This window comes from Narcine bancroftii, chromosome 2 (assembly GCF_036971445.1).
Source record: "Narcine bancroftii isolate sNarBan1 chromosome 2, sNarBan1.hap1, whole genome shotgun sequence".
NCBI lineage: Eukaryota > Metazoa > Chordata > Chondrichthyes > Torpediniformes > Narcinidae > Narcine > Narcine bancroftii.
In genome coordinates, this window is record NC_091470.1 from 359,447,846 (window position 1) to 359,473,771 (window position 25,926).

The 25,926-nt window shown below is 42.4% G+C and overlaps 1 protein-coding gene across 2 annotated transcripts in view; it reads right to left on the reverse strand.

Annotated features, from left to right (window-relative positions):
• Nucleotides 1–9,805: 9,805 nt before the first annotated feature.
• Nucleotides 9,806–25,926, reverse strand: part of LOC138755803 (centrosomal protein of 290 kDa-like) — a 92,987-nt gene continuing 76,866 nt past the window's right edge. Inside the window, exons 2-7 of one of the 2 annotated variants that reach the window (XM_069922434.1) lie at nt 25,543–25,682; nt 23,785–23,868; nt 19,327–19,420; nt 15,335–15,509; nt 12,091–12,185; nt 9,806–9,998 (exon numbers count right to left, since the gene is read on the reverse strand). In XM_069922434.1, coding sequence (XP_069778535.1) covers nt 9,852–9,998; nt 12,091–12,185; nt 15,335–15,509; nt 19,327–19,420; nt 23,785–23,868; nt 25,543–25,682 — 735 coding nt within the window. In that variant the 3' untranslated portion in view covers nt 9,806–9,851. The remainder of the gene's footprint in view (nt 9,999–12,090; nt 12,186–15,334; nt 15,510–19,326; nt 19,421–23,784; nt 23,869–25,542; nt 25,683–25,926) is intronic. The other variant, XM_069922435.1, reaches the window with a different exon arrangement.

The following is a 25,926-nucleotide window of genomic DNA, read 5'->3' on the forward strand; positions in this document are numbered from 1 at the left end:
GTCTAGCATGGTTCTGATGTTCCAGCATGCTAGCTTGAGTTTGTGAGCATCTTTTGAGGGGGAGGACGTGGAGGGGGAGGACGTGGACCTGTCCTCGGGCCTGCGCAAAGGAGCTTTTAGGTGGAGTGCAGTGCGCGCAGTACTGGCCCCACCCTTTTCACCCATGGTTCGTGTGCCGTGGCCAAGCAAGCTGGGACGTGACAGCGAGGTCCTTGGGTCGTAGGTTTTATATCGGAGTGGCCTTCTCCTATGCAGGTTTCTTACCCGGGCTGGAGGGGCCTGCCTCCCCTCCTAGGTCGGTCCATACTGCCCGGACCGGGGCCGAGGCCGCCGCAGTTCACCCTGTGCCTGGATTGGGGCCGCCGCCTCCCACTCTCTGCCCGGATCGGGGCCTTCGCCTGCCCCACTCGACCGAGGCCAGGGCCGCCGTCTCCCCCTTGCTCCTGCCCGTATCGGGGCCGCCGCCGTCTACCCTTCGCCCGGACCGGGGCCGGGGCCGCTGCTGCTCTCCCTGTGCCCGGATTGGGGCCGCCGCCTCCCACTGCCTCAAAGATTATAAGATAATAGCTAAACTATTAGCAAACAGATTAGCAGAACAGGTACCGAAAATGGTAAATTTAGACCAAACTGGATTTATCAAAAAAAGACGCACAACAGACAATATTTGTAAATTTATTAACTTAATTCATGCAGTAGAAGGAAATAAAGCACCTGCAGTAGCAGTTGCTTTAGACGCAGAGAACGCCTTCGACAGAGTAGAATGGAATTATTTGTTCAAAGTATTGCAAAAATTCAGTTTACCGGAGAAGTATATTAATTGGATTAAAGCATTATATAAGGGACCGTTAGCGAAAGTGACAGTAAATGGACATGTATCAAAGCAATTTAACTTAAGCAGGTCAACGCGGCAGGGATGCCCACTATCACCATTATTGTTTGCGCTAGCTATAGAACCACTAGCAGAATCGATAAGAATAGATAATAATATAAAAGGAATAAAAATAAAAGACAGGGTATATAAAATCAGTCTATTTGCGGATGATGTGATAGTGTACTTAACAGAACCAGAACTATCAATAAAAGAACTATATAAGAAATTGAAGGAATATGGAGAAGTGTCGGGATACAAGATAAACGTAAATAAAAGTGAAGCAATGCCTATGAATAACGCGGATTTCTCAAAATTTAAGAAGGAATCCCCATTCAGATGGCAAATGCAGGCAATAAGATACCTAGGTGTACAAATAAACAAAAATCTAGGCCAATTATATAAACTCAATTACAATCCACTAATGAAAAAATTACAGGACGATTTAGAGCATTGGAAAGAGCTACCACTAACACTGATAGGAAGGATAAACTGTATTAAAATGAACATTTTTCCAAGGATACTATACTTATTTCAGGCATTGCCAATACAACTGACAGAAAAATTCTTCAAAGAGTTAAAGAAAATAATAAGGAAATTTTTATGGAGAGGGGGGAAACTGAGGATAGCACTAGATAAATTAACAGAATGGTATAAACAAGGAGGCTTACAATTGCCAAACTTCAAAAATTATTATAGAGCCGCACAATTAAGGTACCTATCAGATTTTTATCAAACAAGGGAAAAACCAGACTGGACGAGATTAGAATTAGATAAAATAGGGGAAAAGATACCTGAACACATATTATATAAATGGGACGAAAAATTGGTACAACATAGAACTTCTCCAGTATTACACCATCTCCTCAATATATGGAAGAAGATTCATGTAGAAAGAAATAAAACAAATTATCAATTACCAAAACTAATATTGACGCAAAATAAGCTACTCCCTTTTACAATAGACAACCTTTCCTTTAGAAAATGGGGAAAAAAAGGGATTAAAAGAATAGAAGATTGTTTTTCAGGAAGTAGATTCTTATCCTTTGAACAAATGAGAGATAAGTACAATATAACTGGAGATACAGCGCTGGCATATTACCAACTGAGATCCTACTTGAAAGATAAAGTAGGAAGCAATTTGAGTTTACCAGAGGGAAGTAACCTTGAATATGTGATTACAGATACAATGTTAATCAAAAGATTTATAACAAATATGTATATTAAACTGCAAGAAAAGGAGAATGAGGAAACAAATGGTAAAACTAAACAAAAATGGGAACAAGATTTAAATATAAAGATAAAAAAGGAAACATGGGAGAAATTATGTTCTGGAACGATGAGAAATACAATAAATACGAGGCTGCGTATGATACAATATAATTGGTTACACAGACTATACATTACACCGCAAAAGTTAAATAAATGGGACCCAACAGTATCTGATAGATGTTTTCGATGTAAAAAAGAAAGGGGAACAACAATCTGGACATGTGAGAGAGTAGAAAAATTTTGGGATGATCTCAATCAGATATTAAATAAAATAACAGAAAACAATATACCAAAGAATCCAGAGATCTTTCTCCTAAGTAACATAAAAAATAAAGAATTTGGAATTGACTTGGAAGATGCACAAAAAAGATTTGTTAAGATAGCCCTAGCCGTAGCAAAAAAATGTATTATGTCAACCTGGAAATTGGAAGATAATTTGAAAATACAACAATGGTATATAGAAATGAATAAATGTATTCCATTAGAAAAAATAACATATAGTTTAAGAAATAATATTGAAATATTCGAACAAGTATGGGAGCCTTACATTAAATACAATAGCGAAAACCTACCGGGAACAAACATTACCTAAGTTGATGGAAGGAGAAGAAAAGAAAAGAATGGACTCAGTAGAATTTCTGGTGTATTTTTGTTGAATGACAACATTGTCTGACTGGCTTAACGCAACCTAGATTGTATACCTAAAATGGATGAGAGGGGGGGGTGGGGGGGTGGCTTGGGAGGAGGGAGGGGGGGGGGAGAAAAAGTCACTGTATATGTGTGAAAAAGAAAAAGTGTATATCATGGCTAACGTGATTTATGGTGTGAAAAATAAAAAAATTTTTTAAAAAAGTATTTTAAAATCTATTAAATATATATTTTTTTAAATTTACCAAAACCTGACCATATATCCCAACATAATTGTATAGATTTTAAAAGTGGCAATTTTGAACATTTAAATATTACGTTACTCACTTCCAATAATTATGAAACATTTTGATTAAAATTAAGTATTCATGTTAAATACATTTTGGCCTGCTCAAAACTTCTAAATATATCACTTCATCTGATTTGCATTGTTTTGTTTTATAAATCTGTAGCAGGTTGTGAACGAGTGCAGAGTCTGAGACAACAGGCTGGGAGTTCGAGTATCACAACTGCTTTATTTTGAATTCCGCGCAGCAGCCTTTAAGCCCTTCTCTGGTCCCGCCCCCAATGTCCCGGCGCTTGCGACACAATGACACTTGCGTCTGGACCGGAAGAGACGGTCCGGTGACGCCATCCTTATCACGGCTTCCGCGCTGATCGCGCGTGACAAGCAGGGCTGGTTCGCCGTTGCAAACGTACATTTTAACACACTGTTTAGTGCTCTGTTTCATGACAGATATTGTCCTCGGTGATGTGTTAATTGGCTGGAGTGGGAACATAGTAGGAACATGTGATGAAGTAATGGGGGAGAGGGCATATTATTGCCTGCTATTGGCTCTAGCTCCACCCTAACAGATGGAGATGCTTTCCCACTGGCCAGTTTAATGGTGATTATTCTTTTCTTTGGCTTGGCTTCGCAGACGAAGATTTATGGAGGGGTAATGTCCACGTCAGCTGCAGGCTCGTTTGTGGCTGACAAGTTCGATGCGGGACAGGCAGACACGGTTGCAGCGGTTGCAAGGGAAAATTGATTGGTTGGGGTTGGGTTTTGGGTTTTTCCTCCTTTGTCTTTTGTCAGTGAGGTGGGCTCTGGGGTCTTCTTCAAAGGAGGTTATAGTCTGTTAATAAAAGCCCAGTATTAGTATAACACTTGACTGGTCCATGTCTCTGGCATATCAATTTTATTAACAAAACTAGCAGAAATATTAGCACATGGTTTAGCGAAGAGAAAATGAGAGAATTCATCAATAATGTTAAGTAAGTAGGAATTCTTATTATTTGAGGGTAGTGGTCCTTTAAAATCCATGCTGAGGTGTTCAAAAGGTCCAGACGTCTTTTATCAATGTGGAAGACGGGACACTCATTAGTTAGTTTCTTGATGTCTTCTAGTGAGTACGGCAAATTGAGGGACTTCACTTAATGATAAAATCTAGTGACCCGCAGACAACATAATTCATTGTGAATATATCTTAAACCAGGGGTGTCAAACTCAAATTCACAGAGGGCCAAAATTAAAAACTTGGACTAAGTCATGGGCCGAACTAAATATTTATTGAAAATTTTCAACAACATCTGCATGTTTTCTCTTCTTTCAACATATGTAACGTTAAACTTTTTCTTAAACTCTTTCCAGAAGCATTAACAAATGAAAAATAAAATATTCAATAAATAATATTTCTCTATAGTCTTTCAGCTCCTTTTAAATGTATTTTTTTTCACAAGCCAACAAGTCAAAAAAATAACAACTTGATTCAATGACAAACAGGTTTGTCTTTGAAAATGATGAACATATAGTCTGCCTCCCACCAGTCTTGAAAGGTCCTGTTTTCTTTCGTTTGGCCATTTTTCGTAAGGGGTTTATTACATGTGAGTTTGGCAACAGGTCGCAGATACTAATGAAAGTAAAGAGAGGAGGTGGGTGCGATTAGCGGGCTGACGGGCCGGCGCCAACGCATTTGCAAAGCATTCTGGGATTTGTAGTATTAGCTGTGCATGGGCTATACTGGCGCGGCGGCCAGCGGGCCAGCTCTAATACATATTTGATATGATCTTGCGGGCCAAATATAATTATATCATGGGCCAAATTTGGCCCACGGGCCTGAGTTTGACATGTGTGTCTTAAACGGTCCAGTTGCAGACTTGCACACGTCATGAGAGAAAGTGCGTCTAGAGGGTCATTGAATTTTCCTGGGCAATACAGTATTTCGTAATTATAAGTAGAAAGTTCAATTCGCCAACGCATGATCTTATCACTTTTGATCTTGCGCCTCAATTTAGTGTTGAACATGTAGACGACAGATTTCTTTCCAGCCAAAAAGTGACTCCAGTAGCGAATGGATTCTACAATAGCTCACGGTTCCTTTTCGATAGAAGAATGTCTTAGCTCTGGCCCATGTAATGTCCGAGAGAAAAAGGCCACAGGTCTGCCAGCTTGATTTAGTGTAACTGCTAAGGCCCAATCTGATGCATCAGATTCCACTTGGAAAGGTAAATCCTCATCAATAGCTGACATTGTCGCTTTGGCTATATCCTGTTTGATGTTTTCAAAAGCACTGCGGCCTTCTTCAGACAGGGTGAAAATAGTAGTTTTAAACAGTGGCCTTGCTTTATCTGCGTAGTTGGGCACTCAGTGAGTGTAAGAGAAAAACCCCAGGCAACACTTGAGGTTGTGTTTCTATGGAAGCCTGTGTACTATAAATGAACTTTACAGAAAGATTAGGCATGCAGCAAAACAATGAGTTCCATTTACAGAAATCCTTAAATGTCCCAGGACGAGTTATTAAAGATTAAATGGATGTATAAGAGCCATAGAGAATGAAATCAGATTATATTGGATATTTGTTGATCATTTCTGGGCCTCAACTGCATTTGTTGTGAGAATTCAGGGTGTTGGGGGCTTTGAAAGGGGGACTGAGGAGACTTCCCAGAATCTTATGAAGGAATGAGAGGCTTTAATTATGGTTCTATAAGAAGTGCCACCGCCAGTGGGCTGATTATCGCCTCAAACCAGGCATCTTGGCGCCTCACAGTTCGGCAGGCAGCAACCTCCTTTGAAGAAGACCGCAGAGCCCACCTCATTGACAAAAGACAAAGGAGGAAAAACCCAACACCCAACCCACCAATTTTCCCTTGCAACCGCTGCAACCGTGTCTGCCTGTCCCGCATCGGACTTGTCAGCCACCAATGAGCCTGCAGCTGACGTGGACATCCCCCTCCATAAATCTTCGTCCGCAAAGCCAAGCCAAAGAAGGATAAGAAGTGGTGAGAAACACTAGGACTGCTCTCCTGGGGACGGAGGTTACGAGATTTTCAGGATGACTGAGTGGAAAAATCTTCCCACTGTTGAGTATCAGATGTCAGGAATCTAAAATCATTGATAATAAATCACCAGTCACCATAGGGCCCACAATCACTTCTCTCGGGTTGCAAATCTTCACTCACCGTCCACAAAGTTTGCTTCTGTTCCACAGGTTTGCTCCTGGCATATTCCCTGCAAGGTCCAAACACTCCAACTTTCCAATTTTCATTATTTGAAGAACGGACTTGCAATTGAATGCTTCGATTAGAATGTGGTTCCTGTCCTGTTGAACTGTGGAGGACTTTTGTCTGGAGATCTATCAAGTCCAGTGACATGATTTTTGATTGGATTAGAATGTCTTTCTTCTCAATGACCGGTGCGTGGATCATGCACATTTGGTGGAAGGAGCTAATGATAGTTGAGGAGATAATGATACGTGAGTATAGCAGCAAGGACTAATATATTTATCTCTTTACCTGATCATTTTAGTCTTTTTTATAGGATTGGATGGTTAATTTAGCCTTCCTCAAAAAATGCAGTGGAACATAATGTAAATCAATGGGGAGATCAGGGTTCATTTAACAATGCATTGGAGAGAACTCCTCCGATGGTGGAACAATGTCTAAGTATCTAATGCATACAACTCTGAAGACCAGCTTTTAATCAAACAAATCTGATTCAAAACCACATGTCCTACTATCGATAAAGGCTGCAATCCTTGGACCAAAAATGCACAGACATTCGTAGGGCAGTCCATATCAATAGGTGGGAGACAGATAGCATCCCCATTAAGTCTGGAGTTAGGCAAGACTGCCCTCTGTCTCCAGTCTTATTTGTGTGTTGTATAGAGCCCTTTGCCAAAGGGAAGGACGAGGGCAAAAGAAGAGTGACATTGCCAGGCAGCGGAGGCGCCCAGGTCAAGGCCTCCCTGTACATGGACGACGTCACGGTCTTCTGTTCGGACTCACGATCGGTCTGGAGACTGACAAGCATAGGTGGACAATTTGAGTCCGTATCAGGCATCATGGTCAACCAAAAGACGAGCCAGGCAAGGGTCTTCAGAAATTGGCCCGACCAGTCCACCATCCCCTTCACAGTCACAATGGACTGCCTGAAGGTACTGGGGATCTGGTTCGGAGGGGCTGAGGTGTGCACTAAGAATTGGATGGAGCAGATTGCTAAGGTCCACCAAAAATTGGGACTGTGGGCGTGGCACTCCCTCTCAATTACAGGAAAAAACTTGGTCATCAGGTGTGAGGGTGCTCTCAGCGCTGCTGTACCTGGCACAGGTTTGGCCTATTCCCCTGCACCTGTACAGTGTTCAGATTCATTTGGGGCTCCAAAATGGACGGGGTGAGAAGGAGCGCCATGTGCAAATCACGAGAGGCAAGGGTGTCCATAATGTGGTGGTCAACCTGATGACCACCTTCGTGTGTTGGCTGCATCAAGCTGTGCGTGGAGCCAAGATACAAGGCCTCCAAGTGCCGCAACGTGCTGAGGTTCTACCTCAGTATTGTGAAGGATAGGTCTGGCCCTGCTGCCACGCAACATCCCAGCTAGCTGGATGGTGCCCCCCTACCTATCCTTCGTGGAAAAATTCTTCCAGGACAACACCTTCGACCACAAGGCCATTAGGCAGTGGTCAGCATGGAATGTCCCTCAGAAAATGAGAGAGGAAGACCCGACAGATCCAATGGGATGGTTCCTAGAGCGCATTGTCCAGGTCATTTGGCAGAATGCCTCATCGCCAGGGCTCACTAACAAGCATCAGGATTTGGCCTGGCTGGCAGTGAGAGGGACTTTCCCAGTGAGATCCTTCCTGTATGACCGGAATATCACCCTCAACGTTCACTGACCTCGGGATAGCTGCGATGGGGTGGAGACCGTCGCTCACCTCTTTGCCGAATGCAGATTCGCAAGGAGGGTGTGGAGAGGCTCATCCCTAGTGGCAACGTGACCTAGGATTCCCTGATTTACAGACTGTTCCCAGGGATCCTCTCTGAGTCCGACATCCATAACTGCTGGAAGACCATCTACTCGGTAAAGGATGCCCTTTGGTCGGCCCAAAACCTGGTGGTCTTTCAGCACACTGAGATGTCGGTCTGGGAATGCTGCCACTTGGCACATTCCAGGCTGCAGGACTACGTGCTGAGGGACGCGCTGAAGCTTGGTGCAACCAACATGAGGGCACTGTGAGGAAGGATTACAGCTTAGAGCCCCCCTCCCCCAATTACCGGGTTCTGAGGGGCTGACACTGAGGGGAACTCCTCAAAACAAGGGGAGAAACAACAAGGTGCCACAGGTGTGGTGACTGAGTACTAAGGCATTAATGTTAAACATGGAAGGAACACCAATGAGATGACTGACAAAATGTAAAGAGTTTTGAACAGCTTCTCCTGTACTGTAAATAATTTCCTCAATATGAGATAACTGACACTATGTAAAAGTTGGTAATTATCTTACTCAATAGGATTGAAATTAAGAATGTAAAGTATGGAACAGCTTTTGGTCCTGTACATAATTTATTGTGAATAAAGTTTATTTTTAGAAAAAACATACATTTTACAGAAGACGAAATCCCACAAGTTATTACATCGAACTTTCTCCTGATCATTAAAGAAATTAAAACAACAGTCCTGGTGATCAATCCTCAAAACTGTCAGTAATTATTCAGTATCTCACAAAATTTACACCAATTCTCAAACTACTCTATTGTTTCCTCACTAACATCACAAAGCAGGCTTTAATCAGGTGCTGGACTGCAACCCCTGAGGAAAAACTATGGCCAATGTTTATTGCCCATCTCTAATAACACAGGACAACAAAGATTTTGTTTCCGATACACTTTTGGTATATTTTATGGGTTGATCATGAAAATCACCTTAAAATGTTCCAATCACATAGCATTTTTTTTAGATATAACCTATTTTTGGGATTTCATGTCATATTTTAATGCTACTTCAAGCATACAAAACTACAAAGTGCAACGACTTTGAAAATTCATTATCTCTATTTGCACTCGGACTTCTTCCCGGCTGATCTTGGTGAAGTCAGTGACGAACACGGTGAAAGGCTTCACCAGGTCACTGTGACAATGGAAAAGCAGTGTCCATCAATGCTGGGCAACTATTGTTTGACTCGAGAGGCATCAGATGCTGAGTACAAACAAAAATCAGCAGATAAACATTTTAGGTCAGTTGAGCTAACACAATGTGTCAGTATTATTATGCGATTAAACATGCTATATTTAATAAAAGTTAATTTAATGCTACTCCAACTTCATACGCGGTAAAGCAAATCTGAAATTATCTTTGTGCTCCGCTTGAAGTTGTCTATCATAATCCCCAATTGACCCTCAGGAAGCGAACCTTTTGAAAAAGTTGTCTAGTTTTGCCCTTGTGAATATCTGAGCATCCTGCTAGGGCACTTCAGTGTGTAGCTAGGGGATCACATAGGCCAGAACAGGCGAGGCCACAGCTTGAGTCACGAGAGATTGCAGATGCTGGAATCTCTAGTTCTCTGAGGTGACTGGCACAATTCGAAGATGAGTTGGGAACTTCCCATGCAGATGTTGTTTGGACTGTTGTCTTCTCTTGCAGAGGTGAACACTGGTTTTCTCCCATCTGCTGTGGTCCATGAGTGACCAAACCCTCTGAGTATTTTCACTTTCTTGTGCCAGTATTTCAATATTTGCATTTTTTTAAAAAAACTTCAAGAGATCAATGATCTTGTTGCTTTATTAAATCATTCAATTTAAAAATTAGTTCACATTAAATTCATTTTAAAAAAATGTTGTGGAAATGAAAGCCCCTGCCTTTCACATATTGTTTGTAGACACTTTTCATATTCTTTATTCAGTTTAGCAGATTCCTGCAGAGCATACTTCAAATCTTCAATTTCTTCAAAGAATCCCTGGAAAGCCCATACAAAATATAAATTTGTTTTAAAAATCAAATAATCGAGATATCTAATTAAAATCTATTTTTAATTCTGAGCATGAAGTGACAAACAAGAATGTCTGTAGGTTGAAATGGCAACATGTAAGATTTGAATATTCAAGTGAACTCGAATACCTCTTGGTCCTTGTTCCAAAGCAAACTGCATTGTATACAAAGTGAAACACAAAAGTCTGTAGACAAGTCTGTAGTAAAATCACAGAAATACTGGAGGACTCAGCAGGTCTTGCAGCTTGCACAGGAAGATGTATAACTGTTTATATAGCACCCACATATCCTCCATTATCCGCACATCTGTCCTGGATCACTCCTCCCCACGCGCCACAAGGACAGGATTTCCCTTGTCCTCACCTACCACCCAACAAGCCTCTGCATCCAACATATTATCCTCCGCCATTTCCGTGACCTACTATGTGATTCTACCACCAGAGACAGTTTCTCTTCTGCTCCCCTCTCTGTCTTCCACAGGGACCACTTCCTCTGTGATTTCTTTGTCCACTCCTCTCTTGCACTAATCGCCCCCTTGGCACCTACCCCTGTGACTGCAGGAAGTGCTGCACTTGTGCCTACACCTCTTCCCTCACCACCATTCAGGGCCCCAAAAGGTCATTCCAAGTGAGAAACATTTCACTTGTGAATCTGCAGAGGTCATCTTCTGCATCCGGTTCTTCTGTTGTGGTCTCCTCTATATCAGAGAGACTGATATAGAGCACCTTGGCTCTATCCGTGTCAATAGCAGGAACCTCCCAGTGGTAATCCATTTCAAATTCTCACTCCAGTCCCTTGGCGAAATGTCCATCCATGGTTTCATGCACTGCTTGACTGAGACTACCTCATATTCTGTCTGGGCACCCTTCAACCAGATGGCATTAACATCAACTTCTCCGGTTCCCCATCCCCCCACCCCCCCACCGTTTCCTTAAACACAGCTCTCCATTCACAGAGCGCATCCCCCAGTCAATTCTCACCTTTCCTCTCCCCTGGCTTCCTCTCCATATCCAATTAACATCTTTTGTCTATTGATCCATACTCCTCCCCTGCTTTTTCCTCCAATTTAGGAAGCACTTGCTTGCTTTTCACTTTTACCTTGAAGAAGGGCTTAGGCGTGACTCGTCGATGATTCTGTGAGACCTGCTGAGTTCCTCCAGCATTTGTTTTTCCCCTGTAAAGTATACTCTGCTGGCATCAAAATGTGTGGTAATCTGACCAAAGGTGACAAGTGGAAATATTTAGGCTGCAAACACTCAGACTGTGCTAAATAGCACCTACTCAGTGCAATGGAGTCCAGGCAATTTATAGCCTGCCAGTGTTTATAGCAGAATAAAGAGAAAAGTCTGGTACCTATGAGGATTGGTAATGCTGGATAAGAATATTTTTCAGTTGCTTGAGACTTAGTCTTACAATGCCTAACTAATACACCTGCGTTGATGAGCCAACATTAAATTCCTCCATAAACACTGAACGACTTTCACCTTTTTCCTGTCTCTTACATGTCTCCAACTTCTGCTTATAGGTAAGCACTATATTTTATGCTTGCCAGATTGTTTTTATTTCCACATGGTAATGGTTAGGGCAGAAATTCATCCAAAATAATGTCCTGTGAAACGGAATCTCTGTTTGTTTACATTGGTCACAAGGCGGGAACTGCTTACAAGTGTTGCGCGGTGGTGCATTGGCGAGACGCACCAATTTTAAATGTACATATTTTTTACCTATTATTTTATTCTTATTTATTGTAATTTTTATTTATTTTCCTTGATTTTTTTGCTGGTTGGTTGAATTCTAGATACCAGGGGGGCTTTACTGTACTGCATCTCAAAACACTAAGTCTACTCTATGTAACCCAACTATCAGTTCCACTAGTTCTCAATCACACCACCAAAGTGCACCTGAGGAGACCTTCCGAAGGTTAAAATTAATACTTTTGGGCGGGGCGAGGGGGGAAAGTGGAGTTGAAGAAGAGTATCTGGTAATTACCAACCAAGGCAGTGTCAGTAACATAACAGGTATGGAAAGAGTTCAGCAAACAAGTTGTGAAAAGTCAGTACCTTATCCAGGCCGGCCAGCTCATTCTTCAGACTAATTTTCTCCTTTGTTAGTTTGTCCCTTTCCTTCTGCAGCTTTTCTATCTTGAACAGGAGTTCTAAAAGAAACCAGAGATATTAAATTTAAATGAGTTTCCAAAAATAGGATGCATAAACTACTAAAGCAAGCTAGAAACTTATTTTTGTTTTGCACGCCAAGAGGTTATTGATTTAATTTGTTCAAATGAAAAAATTATTTTCCTCTGGTCCCTCCATGAAGTAAAAATGTCTGCACACCCTTTAACTTTGGCTGTGACAAAGTCTTTAAGATCAGGAACAGTACTCGGGAAATTAAATTTATATCCCAGTTCTTTTTATAAAAAGGGAGAAAACTTTATATATTACAGATGGGATGTGTAATGCAACTGATGCACTCAGAGACAAGTGAGGAGTACAAATACACTTTTAATAGCTTACAATCAATGGCCGGTAGACACAATAGTCCTCAAATGAATCTGAGGTAAGGCGGGAAACCCAGGGTTTACATTGGGGGAGGTGAGGGTGGAGCCAAGGGAGGAGCCAGCCATATGAACAATACATAGACAGTGAATTCCAGTTCACTGCATTCATCCCTTCCTTCAGAATTGAGCCTGTGGGTGAAAAACAGAGACCATTCATTAAAAAAAAACTTTGCAGCGGGCCCAGTAACTGTGTGGTCAGATGGGCCGAATCACTGCCCCAGTCGTCCGACTCAAAATGGTGCAGGATCCCCTTCACTCCCAAGGAGAAACCCAGTTAACGACATGTGTTGCCCAGGGGACATCACCACTTCCGAGTGGCGCACCACCAGTCAGGGAGTGACACCACAACTCAATGACATCCCTTTCGGAAGTTGGCGCACAAGTCATCGGTAGTGGGCGCCTCCCTGTGCGCAGCATGTGGAATTCAAACAATAAAGTCAGTTACTAGTTTACCCTCGCACCGTGTGGACGTCTCTTGATTCCGTAGCACTGCCTTAGCAGACGCTACAGTGGTGATCCCAATGGTTCCAAAGTTTTTGGAACAATGCAGGATGCTGCTACCACTACAGTTGCAACAGCTGCGACCAACGCAGTGGTGAGCATTGGCCGCTCTTCTGGGAAAACCAGCCCAGGAATTGGCTGCAAATGGCCGAGTCACACTTCCATATTAGAGATATTGTCTCAGAGGACACCAAGTTCTGGCATGTGGTCAGCACCACGGATGTCACCTCTGCAGCCAAAGTAAGCTCCTTCATGGAGCACAAGTACAAGCAATTCCAACATTTCCTCCTCGATTCCCTGGAACTCAGCCGGCACGAGCACGCCATTCACATCCTAAATATGCAAGGCCTGGGCAATAGAAACCCCTCCGAGTTTATGCACAAAATGGTGGTCCTAGCGATGGACACATGAACGGTTTCCTTTTTGTGGCCCTGTTCCTCTCCAAGCTGCTGGTACACATTTCCTCGGCAGTTTCTGACATGGGTTTCAGCACCTCACACCTGGTAGCCAAGGAAGCAGACTTTTCAGTACCCACAACAGAGCTCAATCCATGTGCCGCCCATCGTCGCCATTGGTGCCGCCTCTTCAGACCTCCGCTGGGCCTCCCAGCCGTAGCTGCAGCCCAACCACAGTGCAACGAGTGCCCAGACAAACAGAGCGAATACTGCTTCTACCACTGCCAGATGGGGCCGAAATGCCTGGTGATGCACCCCCCCCCCCCATGCTCCTACCCCACTGCAAAACCAAAGACGGCAACGAGAAACGGGCAGGCTGGCCACTGATAGTGGCCTCAGCGGTTGGCGCTCCTAAAGACCTACTCTACCTCAGGTACCAGCGGACAAAGAAGAACTTTCTAGTCAACATGGGCGCACCGACAATTTTCACCCCAAGGGCCTCCCTCTACAAGTAGCCAACGGCTCCCCCATTCCAAGTTACGGCACCCGTCTGGTCACAATCCACACTGCAGATATGGTTTTCCAGTGCAAGTGCGCAATCACAACCATAGGACAGGCCTTACTTGGAGTAGATTTCCTCCGGGCACATGAACTTTTGGTGGGCGTACCAGTTGCCATTTGGTGGATGCTACTATGTTCCAGTCATACCCCCTAATACTTCTTAGATATTCATGTGGTCCTCAAAAACTGAAGGTTGGCAACTGTTGCACCTTCCTTCAAAAAGTGAAAAGGTTAAATCCAGCAGTTACTGATCAGTTAAGACCAAAGATTTAGAAAGAAATATGATGTGCTTGTTAAAATATGGCCACCTTATTTGAATCATACTGGCTTAAGGATATAATTAATGTCCCCAAAAAGGTTTAAATAATATAGTTAGGTTAATAATGTTGAGTTCCTGAAGATATAAACTAATAAGACTCTAGTGGGCAAAGGAGTTAAGGGTTATGGGGATAAGGCTGGAAAGGGGTACTGATGGTAGTGATCAGCCATGATCTGTAAAATGGCGGTGCTGGCTCGACGGGCTGAAGAGCCTACTCCAGCTCCTATTGTCTAATTAATGAAGGCATGCTGAAACACCCATTCTTTTATGGACAATTGTTTTCGTTTTTTTGTTAGCAGTTGGAGGGGGGGGGGGGGGAGTGAGATTTTGGGCAATCATATGATGTACGTAATCATGTTCTATGAGTCTTGGAAAAATTTAAACAAAAATTTTCAAAACATTTCATGCAAATGATAGTTTTAGAAAAATAACACAGGAGTATGAACAACAACTACAGCAGATTTGTTAAGGTCAAGCTGTATTTGACCTGAGCTTCCGTATCTCCCGTGAAGATGGCAGAAGCTAGAAATGTGCAGGGTAGTTGACATTGTGAACAAAGGCTTTCAAAATTGGACTGGAGAACAGCAGATTTCTTCAAAGGAGAGAGAGAAACCAGAACGACATCAGTCATCAGGGAAGTACTGGAAACCATTACGTATGAAATGATTATAGAGTACAAGAAGCATAGATCCTGGGTATGCTGAGGGAGCTCTTCCCATCCTTGATGCCATTAATAACCTATATGTCCTTAAGAAAATTCTCAGTAAGAATATCTATTCCTGGTCAATGACTCCCATCAGAAAGCACGAGGTTTATCTTTTCCTGTGGTGTTGCCTTGGCCCATACATCCCAAAAAAGTTCCCCAACAATCCATTTATATGTGAGGAGAAGAAACGAGTTAGTAGCTGAACAGCTGCTTCACATTAAAAATTAATATCTTCAGGAGGGAAAGCATCCAGTTCAAACCTCACCAGTGTTAATGCAGCCAGGTGAGCAAGTACTGGCGCCACCAGACACACCCTTGTGACATGCAGAATCTCCCCCTAGGGTTGACATCTTTCGCCTTCTCTGCACAGGCACGTGCTCCAGCTGCTGAATTCTTTGCTTGGATGTCACGAGCTGTAGTTCTAACTCATGAATCATCAGCTGGTTGATGCAAGAGGGAAGAACCAGAACATCATTAAATGAACATATGGCAAGTGTGTTCAAAATTTAAAATCTAGATTAGATTTAATGGTTATTATTCACTGACGATGAACACAGGTGGACCTCAAAGATGCCTGCTTAGCCCACTGCTCTACTCACTCTACACCCATGACTATGTGGCCTGGCACAATTCAAATGCCATCTACAAATTCGCTGATGACACCACGGTTGTCATCAGACAGCAATGAGGAAGAGTACAGGAGAGAGAGGGATCAGCTTGTTGAGAGGTGCACTCAACATTAGCAAAACCAAGGAGCTGATTGTGGTCTTCAGGAGAAAATCAGAACACCAACCAGTCCTCATCGAGGGATCAGTAGTGGAGAGGGTCAAGAACTTCAAATTCCTGGGTGGCAACATCTCTGATCATTTGTCCTGGGGCCTCCATGTTGATCCATCACGAAGAAGGCTTGCCAGCGGCTATACTTCTTGAGGAGTTTGAGATTTGGTATGTCACCAAATTCTCTTGCAAATTTCTACAGTTATGCCGTGGAGAACATTCTGTCTGGTTGCATCACTATCTGGCACAGAGGTGCCAATGAACAGGACAGGAAAAAACTCCAGAGGGTTTAACTTGGTCAGTGCCATCAAGGGCATCAGTCTTCACTCCTTCGACGACATCTACAAGAGTCAGTGTCTTAAGAAAACAGCCTCTATCCTCAAGGATCCCCACCACCCAGGCTATGCCTACAACCAGGAAGGAGGTACAGGAGCCTGAAGATGAGGACATCTTCTTCCTCTCTGCCATCAGATTTCTGAATGAACAATGAACCACTGACACTACATCACCTTATCCTATTTTATGAGACTATTTATTTATTTTTGAAATGTGATTTATAGTAATATTTGTACTGTGACGCTGCCGCAAAACAACGAACTTCGAGACAGGTTCATGACAATAAATTCTGATCCTGATTCTTGTCTTTTGGACTCAATCAAAGAAAAAAATCAACGTTTACTTCAAAGGGAAAATAATCCAGACCTTCTGATGCAAACCGTTTCCAGATTCAGTTGAAATCCAACATATAGACAGCAGATATTTAATTTCAAAATTGAATTAAAAATCAAAAGAATTGCAGATACTGGAAATGTAAAGTAAAATCACAAAACTGCTGGAACAGCTCAGCACGTCAGCACATAGTTAAAGTTTCGGGTTGAAGATTCATTGTCAGAAATTCAAGACCAAGTCTGTATCAAAAATCATCGAGAAGCTTTGGGGTAAGTTGTTCCCCAAACAGAAGTTGTGACATTTAATTTACTTAAAAAAATATTTTTATGCATGAAGGGGCACAAATGGCACCTTCGGTTGAAAATGTAATGAAAAAAAAAAATTCCTGCAATCTTCAAATAAATTTCGGTGACTTCCTCTGCTCTCTTCTGAATGCAGTGTAAAGCGCAGGTATTTGTGGTTCATGTCTCTGTAAATGAAACTGAGGTTCTGGTGTTGTTTACAGTGAGAGTTGGCCCAAGAGAAGTGCAAATGTTTTAACTTCTGCAAATTTAGTAATTATAGATTTTTTAAAATCTGTTTCACTTTCACTAAACCTATTAGTTTATCTTCAAGGTCTTGATGGGTTCCTTGAGTCAGCAAAATCAGATCCTACCCTCAGTGCTATACTTCCCCAATGCTAGCCTCTTCTGTATATCCAATCTCTCAGTATTATACCAGGTGTCTTCAGCTGCAGAGACCTCAAATCTCTGGAGTTCTCTCCAAACTTTTCATGCCTCTCAGGTTCTTAAAATCAACCTCTTTAGTGGTGGTGTAATCTGTAATGAGACTTGCAGACACATTTTACAATAAAATTCTGTTCTGTTGCTTGGAATTCTGAACCTGAACAGTTTTCTATTCTGAAAAGATGAATGGTGATAGTAGTAAAGTAAAGGTTAATTGCAATCCGGACTTTATTTAAGCAGTCTCAATCTTTCAATAAAACCCTTGGTCATAATCAGACTTGTTCAAAAATGTCCAAACTCAAATTACATACAGTACTCTTCCGATTATCCAAAAGCCACTTTACTGAAATTACCAGTAATTCGCAAACACTTTTGCCACTAGTTGAGAAAAAGTTGAATTTTTTTTAACCTGCTGTGCTCAACTGGGACTCTGGCGTGGTGTTGGTGCATTTTGTACTCACGGTAAGAATTAAACTTTATTTCATGCTTTCAAAACCTTAACTATAACCATATAACTGTTTACGGCGTGGAAACAGGCCACGTCGGCCCTTCAAGTCCACGCCGGTTCACTTAAACAACTCCACTAGCTTCCCCCTCCTACTCTCCGCCCATAACCCTCCACATCCATGTACACAACCAACCTTCTCTTAAATGACCTTAACTTATGCCCTCTTGTTCCAACCTCCCCTGCCCTCTGGGGAAAGAGTCTATTTACGTCTACTCTATCTATTCCCTTATAATTTTAAATACCTCTAGCAAATTCTTGTGTTCTTTGTCGTTGTTTTCACCGCTGATACCGTACAAGTATTATGCTGATGCTACTGGGCTGGGATCGGAGCTGGGATCTCAGGCTCCCAGGAAGTTCCAGTCCGAGGGCGACTGGGGCTCAGGTGAGAGTCAACAGCATCAGCTGGAGTCGGCGATTGAAGCGTCGGAGCTCTAGTGAGTAGGGGATTGGGGCCAATGTTTGGGTCGGCAGCCATGGCACTGGGAACTCCATTGGTCAGCCGCCAGGGCTAGTGTTCGGGTCAGCAGCCATGGCATCGAGAGCTCTAATGGGTCAGGCACCGGGACCAGTGTTCGGGTCAGCAGCCGTGGCGTTGGGAGCTCCATTGGGTCGGCCACCGGGGCCAGCCGTGGCATTGAGAGCTCTGTTTGGTCGGCGGCAAGGGCTGAAATTTCCCGGGCAGGTTCCGCTATGACAGTGGAGAGGTGTTGGGAATCTGAGCGGGGACCTCAGGTGCCTGGGCAGGATCGGCGACGGCGGTGGTGGAGGTGTCGGGATAGGCGGCGGCCAATGCAATTATTTTGGTGCTTAAACTGGGTGCAGATCAGTTATCCGGAAAATGCAGTTAACCAATACACAGCCGGACCTGAGCGTTTCAGATCATTGGAAATGTACTGTATCAACATTTATTAATAGAGGAAAAAAGACAAATTGAAAACTTGCAGTGAAGCAGGATAATGATAAAGCTGAGGTAAAAGAGAAGTAAACTCAAACTAGATTTGAGGCTTCAGTATTTTCTTGCAGCATGCACCCTGATAAAGAACATTTAGTTAAGTGAGGGAGAATTTGAATTACATTACTGCAGAAGAACATAACACTGAAACATAACATGATATCAGAACTAAAAAGCAAAGCAGTTCCATCACCAGAAAATACAGATTTAGTGTTCCAATTCTATTTTGGGATATATAGAAATCCCAAAAATAGCATGAACAGAAGTGAGAAATGCCAACACCATAAAAATCAAACATGAACAGACATTTATGGAATACTTTTAACATGGAAAGAGCAACACTGCAAGATGTTTTATTGAGGGGAATTATTTGGTTTCTTTAAAATTTCACCGCTGCTACCAATATATGAAAATAATTCCATCTATAGGTTTGGGCTAACATCCAAACTGTTCCTGGACACAGGACAAAACCAGTGACAAAGTTGAGATCCTGTTTTAGATCAAATTCAGTTTTGATTTTAAACTTGGAATAGGCCTCGAAGTCTTGTATTTTATAATCATCATACTATTTCATGTAGAAATAATTATTGTATTAAGAAGGTGTGGCATAAAAATGCACAACTCACAGTAAGTTTTGAGACAGTTTCACTCTGCCTTTTGTTGGCTTTAATTTCTTCCTCATATCGTTTCTGCAGGGCATTGTACATCTGCAACAACCGACTGGGAAAATAACAGTTTTATCAGAAGAGCTCAACCATTTCTAAAATAGAACATACATCATCCATGAATTCCTGGTCCACCTGTTGCCAGGGTATCCCTGAGTGCTGTGGCTTTATTTTCTCCTTCCTGACCAACATTCATCCCACAATAAGCATCATTAAAGTTAATTGCTCAATGTCGCAGAATGTTAATGACAGGTTAATGAAATATGCTTCTTTCAGGCCGTATCTTCTGGAAAATTTTCTCATGACACTGACACATTTTCAGTTAAATGGTGACTGGTGTCTCAACCGTATTAATGCATTGTTCTTCATTTACCCTTCAACTTCAGTTTGCAGTATTTAAATTGACCTTGCAGCCTTTGGTAGAGCAAGTCAAAGAAAGAAAGATGTTAAAGCAACAGGGGTGGTTTTAATTTCCCCTCTATTCACTGGGACTCCCACAGTGCAAGATGCTTAGGTGAGGCAGAATGTATGAGGTGCATCCAGGTGGGAAGCTCTTGAAACAAGATAGATAGTCCAACCAAGGAAAGGGCCCAGCTAAACCTTGGATGAAGAAATGAGTGCAGTTGGCGATTGGGGTTTCAGTGGGAGAACATTTTTAGAACAGTAAATCACAACTCTTTATCTTTATCCATAACTAAATTAGAAGTTAAGTCTAGACATGGATCTCTGGGGAAAGAGTTCAATTAGGAGAAAGCATGGTACAACAGATTAGACAAGAATTGGGGAAAGTAGATTGGGAGTGGCTATTACTGAGTGAATCCACCTCCAACATGTGGGAGTTGTTTAAAACCCAGCACCTCAGAATTCAGGACTGACATATTCCAGAGAGGACAAAACTCAAAAGATGGCACGGCCTGGGAAGATTAGATGATGAGAGTTGTAAAACGTGGAATCAGATAGAATCCTTATGGAATAATAGATAGCCAGAAGGTACTCAAACAGGAAATCAGGAGGGACAAAGGGAGCCATGAAATGTCCTTGATAAGTTTAAGGAATTTATACATCAATTAAAATCTAGAGGGTACCTAGGGAGAGAAAAGGACCATTCAATGCCATGGGAGAAAATTTATGTCTGGAGCCAAAGGAATGGGTGAGCTCCTAAACAAGAAGTTCACATCAGTATTCACCAAAGAGAAAGACAAGAAGGAGAGTGAGAGCAATGTGGTGTATGCTAATTTGCTCAAGTACATTGATATCAAGGAAGGGAAGGCACTGGGTCTTTTGAAGGTTGGATAAATCCCCAGGATCAGATGGAACCTATCCCAGATTATTGAGAGCCACAGAAGAGATTGCTGGGAACTTGACACCTACCTCGGAGGGCTAGAGAGTAGCTAGGGAGTTCTTTTGTTTAAGAAGGGCAATAATACAAGTAGTTTTAGGCCAGTGGGCCTTACATCAGAGGTAGGGAAGATACTGGAGAGAAATTTTAGCGATAGAATTTACTTGCATTTGGAAATGATAATGTTTATTAGGGATTAGTCGGCCTGACTTTGAGTGGTTGTCATACCTTACAAATTTGTTTGCTTTTTGAGGAGATGACAAAGGTGACTGATGAGGGTAAGCCAGAGGATGTTGTCTACGTGGGCTTTTGAAAGGCATTTGATAGGCTAACAGCTGATCTCTATGTTTCAGCACTGGTCACAGAGCTCCAGAAAATGCAGGTTCGCAAATTAATAAGCTTGCAGATGACACAAAAATTGGTGGAGTTGTGGATAGTGAAAAAGCTTGTCAAAGGATGCTGGAGGATGTAGAACAGGTGGAGATACAGAGAAATGGCAGATGGTTGTTTAATCCCGACAAGTGTGAACTGTTGCACCTTGGAAGGTCAAATGCAAGGAGAAAGAATACTAGCAACGATGTAGAGCAGTGGTTCTCAACTTTTTTCTTTCCACTCACATAACCTCTAAGTATTCTCTATGCCATGGGTGCTCTGTGATTAGTAAGAGATTGCTCAAGGCAGATGTGGGTGGAAAGAAAAAGTTTGAAAACCACTATTTTCATCATTCCTAACTGACTCATTCTGTGCACGGTTTCATAACTCCAAAGGAAATGAGCCAATAACAATTTTTGTCAAGCAAAACATTTCAGTAACAATTGGGACTAGAGCAGTGATTCTCAACCTTCCCTTTCCACTCACATCCCACCTTAAGCAATCACAGAGCACTGATGGCACAGGGATTACTTAAAGTGGTAGGTGAGTGGAAAGAAAATGGTTGAGAACCAATGATGTAGAGGGATTTATACCTCTCTGAAAATGGTAAGACAGGTAATTTGGGTGAAAAGGTGTACGGCATGCTTGCCTCCGTCAGTCAGGGCAATGAGAATAAAATTCAGAGAGTCACGTTGCAGCTGTGTAAAAATTTCGACCACATTTGGAGTATTGTGTGCAGCTCTGGTGGCCGCATTAGAGGAGAAATGTGGAGGTTTTGGAGAGCGTGCAGAGGTTGTTCACTACATGGTTTCGAGCAGCCATTCTCAATCATAAAATGTTCGAACTGAAATCAAAAAGTTTTTTATTTAGTCAGTAGGAGAGAAATGTGCAAGAAACCAACTAAACGACTGTTTCACAGGGAAGGGGCCCAGAAACTTAGAACTTAAGAGTCCTAAGGAAGCCATAGTCAAAAAAAAAAGGTTGAGAATGGCTGGGTTAGAGGGTACAGACGTTGCTGCATGGATTAGAAAGTATTAACTATAAGGAGAATTGGACAAACATGGATTGTTTTCTCTGATCTGTCAGAGACTGAGGTGAGACCCATTAGAAGTTTATAAGAGGCAACAATATAGGATAGTCAATGCCTTTTTCCCAAAGGGAAATATTACCGACTGGTGGGGGGGGGTATTTTACATAGAGAATGGCAGGTGCCTGGGATGCATTGCTGGGGAGGATAGTGGAAGCAGATATGTCAAATTTTAAAACTTTCAAAAGTGTAGCAATTAGGCACATGAATAAACAATGAAAAGTGATGGATCACGTGCAGGCACAGTGGTTGTCACAGATATCATGGGCTGAAAGACTTGTTGGCATGCTGTAATGAAACTCAGCTGGTCAAAAAATGTCCTTTATATAGCAAAGGTAAAAATACTTAATGGCATTTTGGACTTGAGCACTTCATTAAAGTATGGAAAAATGTCGGTAAGCATCGGAGCAAAAGAGTATTGGGGGAGGCAAGATCGCAAAGACAGGAGGTGATAGGTGGAGAAGGGAGGGAGGGGGCAGCAGCAAGCAAGGGGAAGAGGGAAGGATAGGTGAAGGGTGGGAGGAGAACTAGAAAGGAGAAGGGAAGGAGGGAGGGGAAAGAGGAGAGCAGGTTAGCTGAAACCAGAAGTTGATGTTAATGCCGTCTGGTTGGAGAGGGCCCAGACGAAAATCAGGTGTTGTTGCTCCAATTTGCAGGTAATCTTGGTGGAATAGTACATAAGGCCATGGACAGATATCTGTGTATGGGAGTGTGACACAGAACTGAAATGGTTGGCTACTGGGAGGTCTCTGTCACTGGTGCAGATGGAGCAAAGGTGCTCAGTGAAGCAATCTCCCAATCTCTCCGAAATAAAGGGAGCACTGGATGCATTAATTCAGTCCTGCGGATACACAGGACTGTTGCTTCACTTGAAAGGTCTGTTTGGGGCCCCGGATGGTGGTGAGGTTGCCTGCCAACATTTTTTCATACCTTGACGAAGGGCTCAAGTACGAAACATTGGTTACGTATTTTTACCTTTGCTATATAAAGGACACTATGTGACCTGCTGAGTTTCTCCAGCATTGTGAGTTTTTTCTTTAACTACAGTGTCTACAGATTTTAGTGTTTTACTTCCCATGCTGTAATGTTCTAAGTTCAAGAGTTCCACCTCCCTGATGCAGTAAAAGTATTTCCTGATTTTACTATTCGCAGACCTGAACACTGCAAAATTCACAGAAATGATGGAGGGACTAGTAGAGCCCATAGGAGGTAAAGTTATATTACAGACATTTGGGGCCTGGGCCCTTCTTCAAGTTCCACCTTAAAGGGCTCAGACCCGAAACATCTTTAATATGGCTTTACGTCCTATGGACTCACTGAGTTCCTCCAGCATTTATTGTGTGCTTTTACTCAAACCAGTGTCTGGAGACTTCCTTGTTCACTCGCTTTAAAATTCCTTTATCTTTCTCAAAGGCAAGCAATCATTCTCAACTTTCTTTAAGACAAGAGCCAAATAAATTTATATTCATTAAATTGCAGATGCTTCATTTTGAATGTTCTTGCAATGCCTGAGAATGTTTTACTCAGAAAGGATGTCACGTATTGCAAGGCTTATTTCACGTGAATTCTCCCATGGAACAAATTCTATTATTTTTATTATTCTGATCAGGTAAATACTTACTTTCTCTTTACATCTGCTTTTGCAGTATTGTCCTCTTTAATGCCAGCTCTGTGCCACAGTTGAGATTCAGTTTGTATTTGAGCACTTCAAAAGTGTATAAAATGATGAAGTTTAGTATGAATCCTTTTATGTCTTCAAAATCAGTCTACTACAATCAGAATGAACCAGTACTCGGCACCTCCTACTAACATTTTGCAAACAGTTGGTGGCTGATATAAATCAAGCATAGTTGGCATAAATGGGCCCCTTACCAACACTGCATATTCAGAGAAAATAACGTTGAGTAAAAAGAAATAGGTCCTCAAGTTTAAGGGAGGCAGGGAAGGGTGATGGTGGGCTTTCATTTGAGGAAGACCTGGAGAGAGCTCTCGCTATTCTGGTGCAGGTGGGGAGAAGGCAGAAGTGCAGATATAGTTGATGTCAATAGTAAAGATAACACTTCAAGTCGCAGAGAGCATTGGAGGAAGCATGGGTGCAGGAAGGGGAATAACTCACATCATTTATTCCTCATCGTACCCAGAGAGTTACAGAACAACCTTGCAAAAGAAACAAAAATGTTTGTAAAAAGTCAAACACTATATTCATCAGTAGGTAGGCAGGGAATTATTTAAATCTGAAGTTTGGTAGACTGAGGGAAGGGTTACCTATGACATCAACTGTTAAGTAATTTAAATCAAGCAGATCCAACATTGAATGTGGAAGTTTGGATGGACAAGGGTATACATCTCTGTTCCGCTGCCTTCAGAAGGAGTTACATTCCTAAAAAAACAAACTGTGTAACATATACTCTTTTTTCCCCATGTTATAACTGGAGAAGTATTAATGTGGGAGATTTTTCTCTCAACAGCAATGGCCCTGTGGGTGGACGGTCTGGATGCAAGAATTCCAATTGTATTATAGGAAGGCAAGAAAGGGTTAGTTTGAATAATGAAAAATGGATGCTACATTGTTTAATAAAGTATCATGGTAGAAGAAGCAAGAGATTGCCTTATAGGTTTCAAAGCAAGTCTCTTAAGTGGCCTCCTCCGCACACCAGCAGTGCGAGTATAAGACAGCTTTAATAAACTAATAGGTACACTAAGAGGTCTTGTCTCTATGCAAGACGAACCTGGAAGGCTGGACTGTAGCTCTGGACGGCTTTAGAGACAAGGTCACTGGGATGACCCCTGGTGACCTAGTGGTGGAATTACATATCACCACACTGTGAACAGGCAGATTGAGATCATTATCCTTGCTAAACTAGTTCAGTTCTCTATATACATCTTGAGTTTATTTACTTTTCATCACAAATTCAAAACGGGCAAATTTTCAATATTGCATTGTCTAACCGTGGGATGAACTGTACTTGTGTATTTCCTTCATGGGTAAAATTTTGGGAGGGCCATTTTACATGTACGCGAGTATCAGGTGTTCAAAGGGGTACCAGGTATCGGAACCGGGATGCGAGAGGGTGCCGAGGGCTTCCTGATCGTGTCAGGGGTTTGGATCTGGAGCTTGGGTGACTGATGGTTTGGACCAAGGACTGTGCGGCTGTGGAGGCTAGGCTGCAGGAGCGCTGGAGGTGAATGCACATTGACTCGAGGGGGGACTCTGCTTCTCTTTCTCTGACTGTAAGGGGCGCTGGGCAACTCTTGCTGTCTGCCTTATGAAAGACTAAAGGAAATTTTGTGTAATATTGCATTTTCTGATTTATTACATGACAATAAAAGAATCTTGAAAAACACAAGTAAAGAAAATGGGTGCCTTTATGGCTCTCACTCTCTCATGGTTATAAAATCCTTCATCAGCTGTTGCAAGTGAAGTTTTTCCTGGATTTCTGAAAGCTCGGTCTCCAGCAGTTCATTTTTCTGGCGCAGTTTCTTCAATTTTTTTTGCAAGTGCTCATTTTCAGCACAAAGCTTCAGGAACACAAAGGAGCTCAGTTAAGACCATTAAAAATGGTAAATATCAAAGCTCAAACCTGTTTCACTTAATAATTTAGAAACCGGGGAGGCTGGGAATGAAGTGAGGGGGCAGCCATGGGGAAGGCTGGAACAAAAGAGTGGTGAGGGAGGAATGGAGAGGTAAGGAGAAAGCACAGGTTGTAGATTGGAGCAAGGCAGAAGAGGGAGTGAGGCTAAGGGGAGGAGGAGGAGCAAGGTG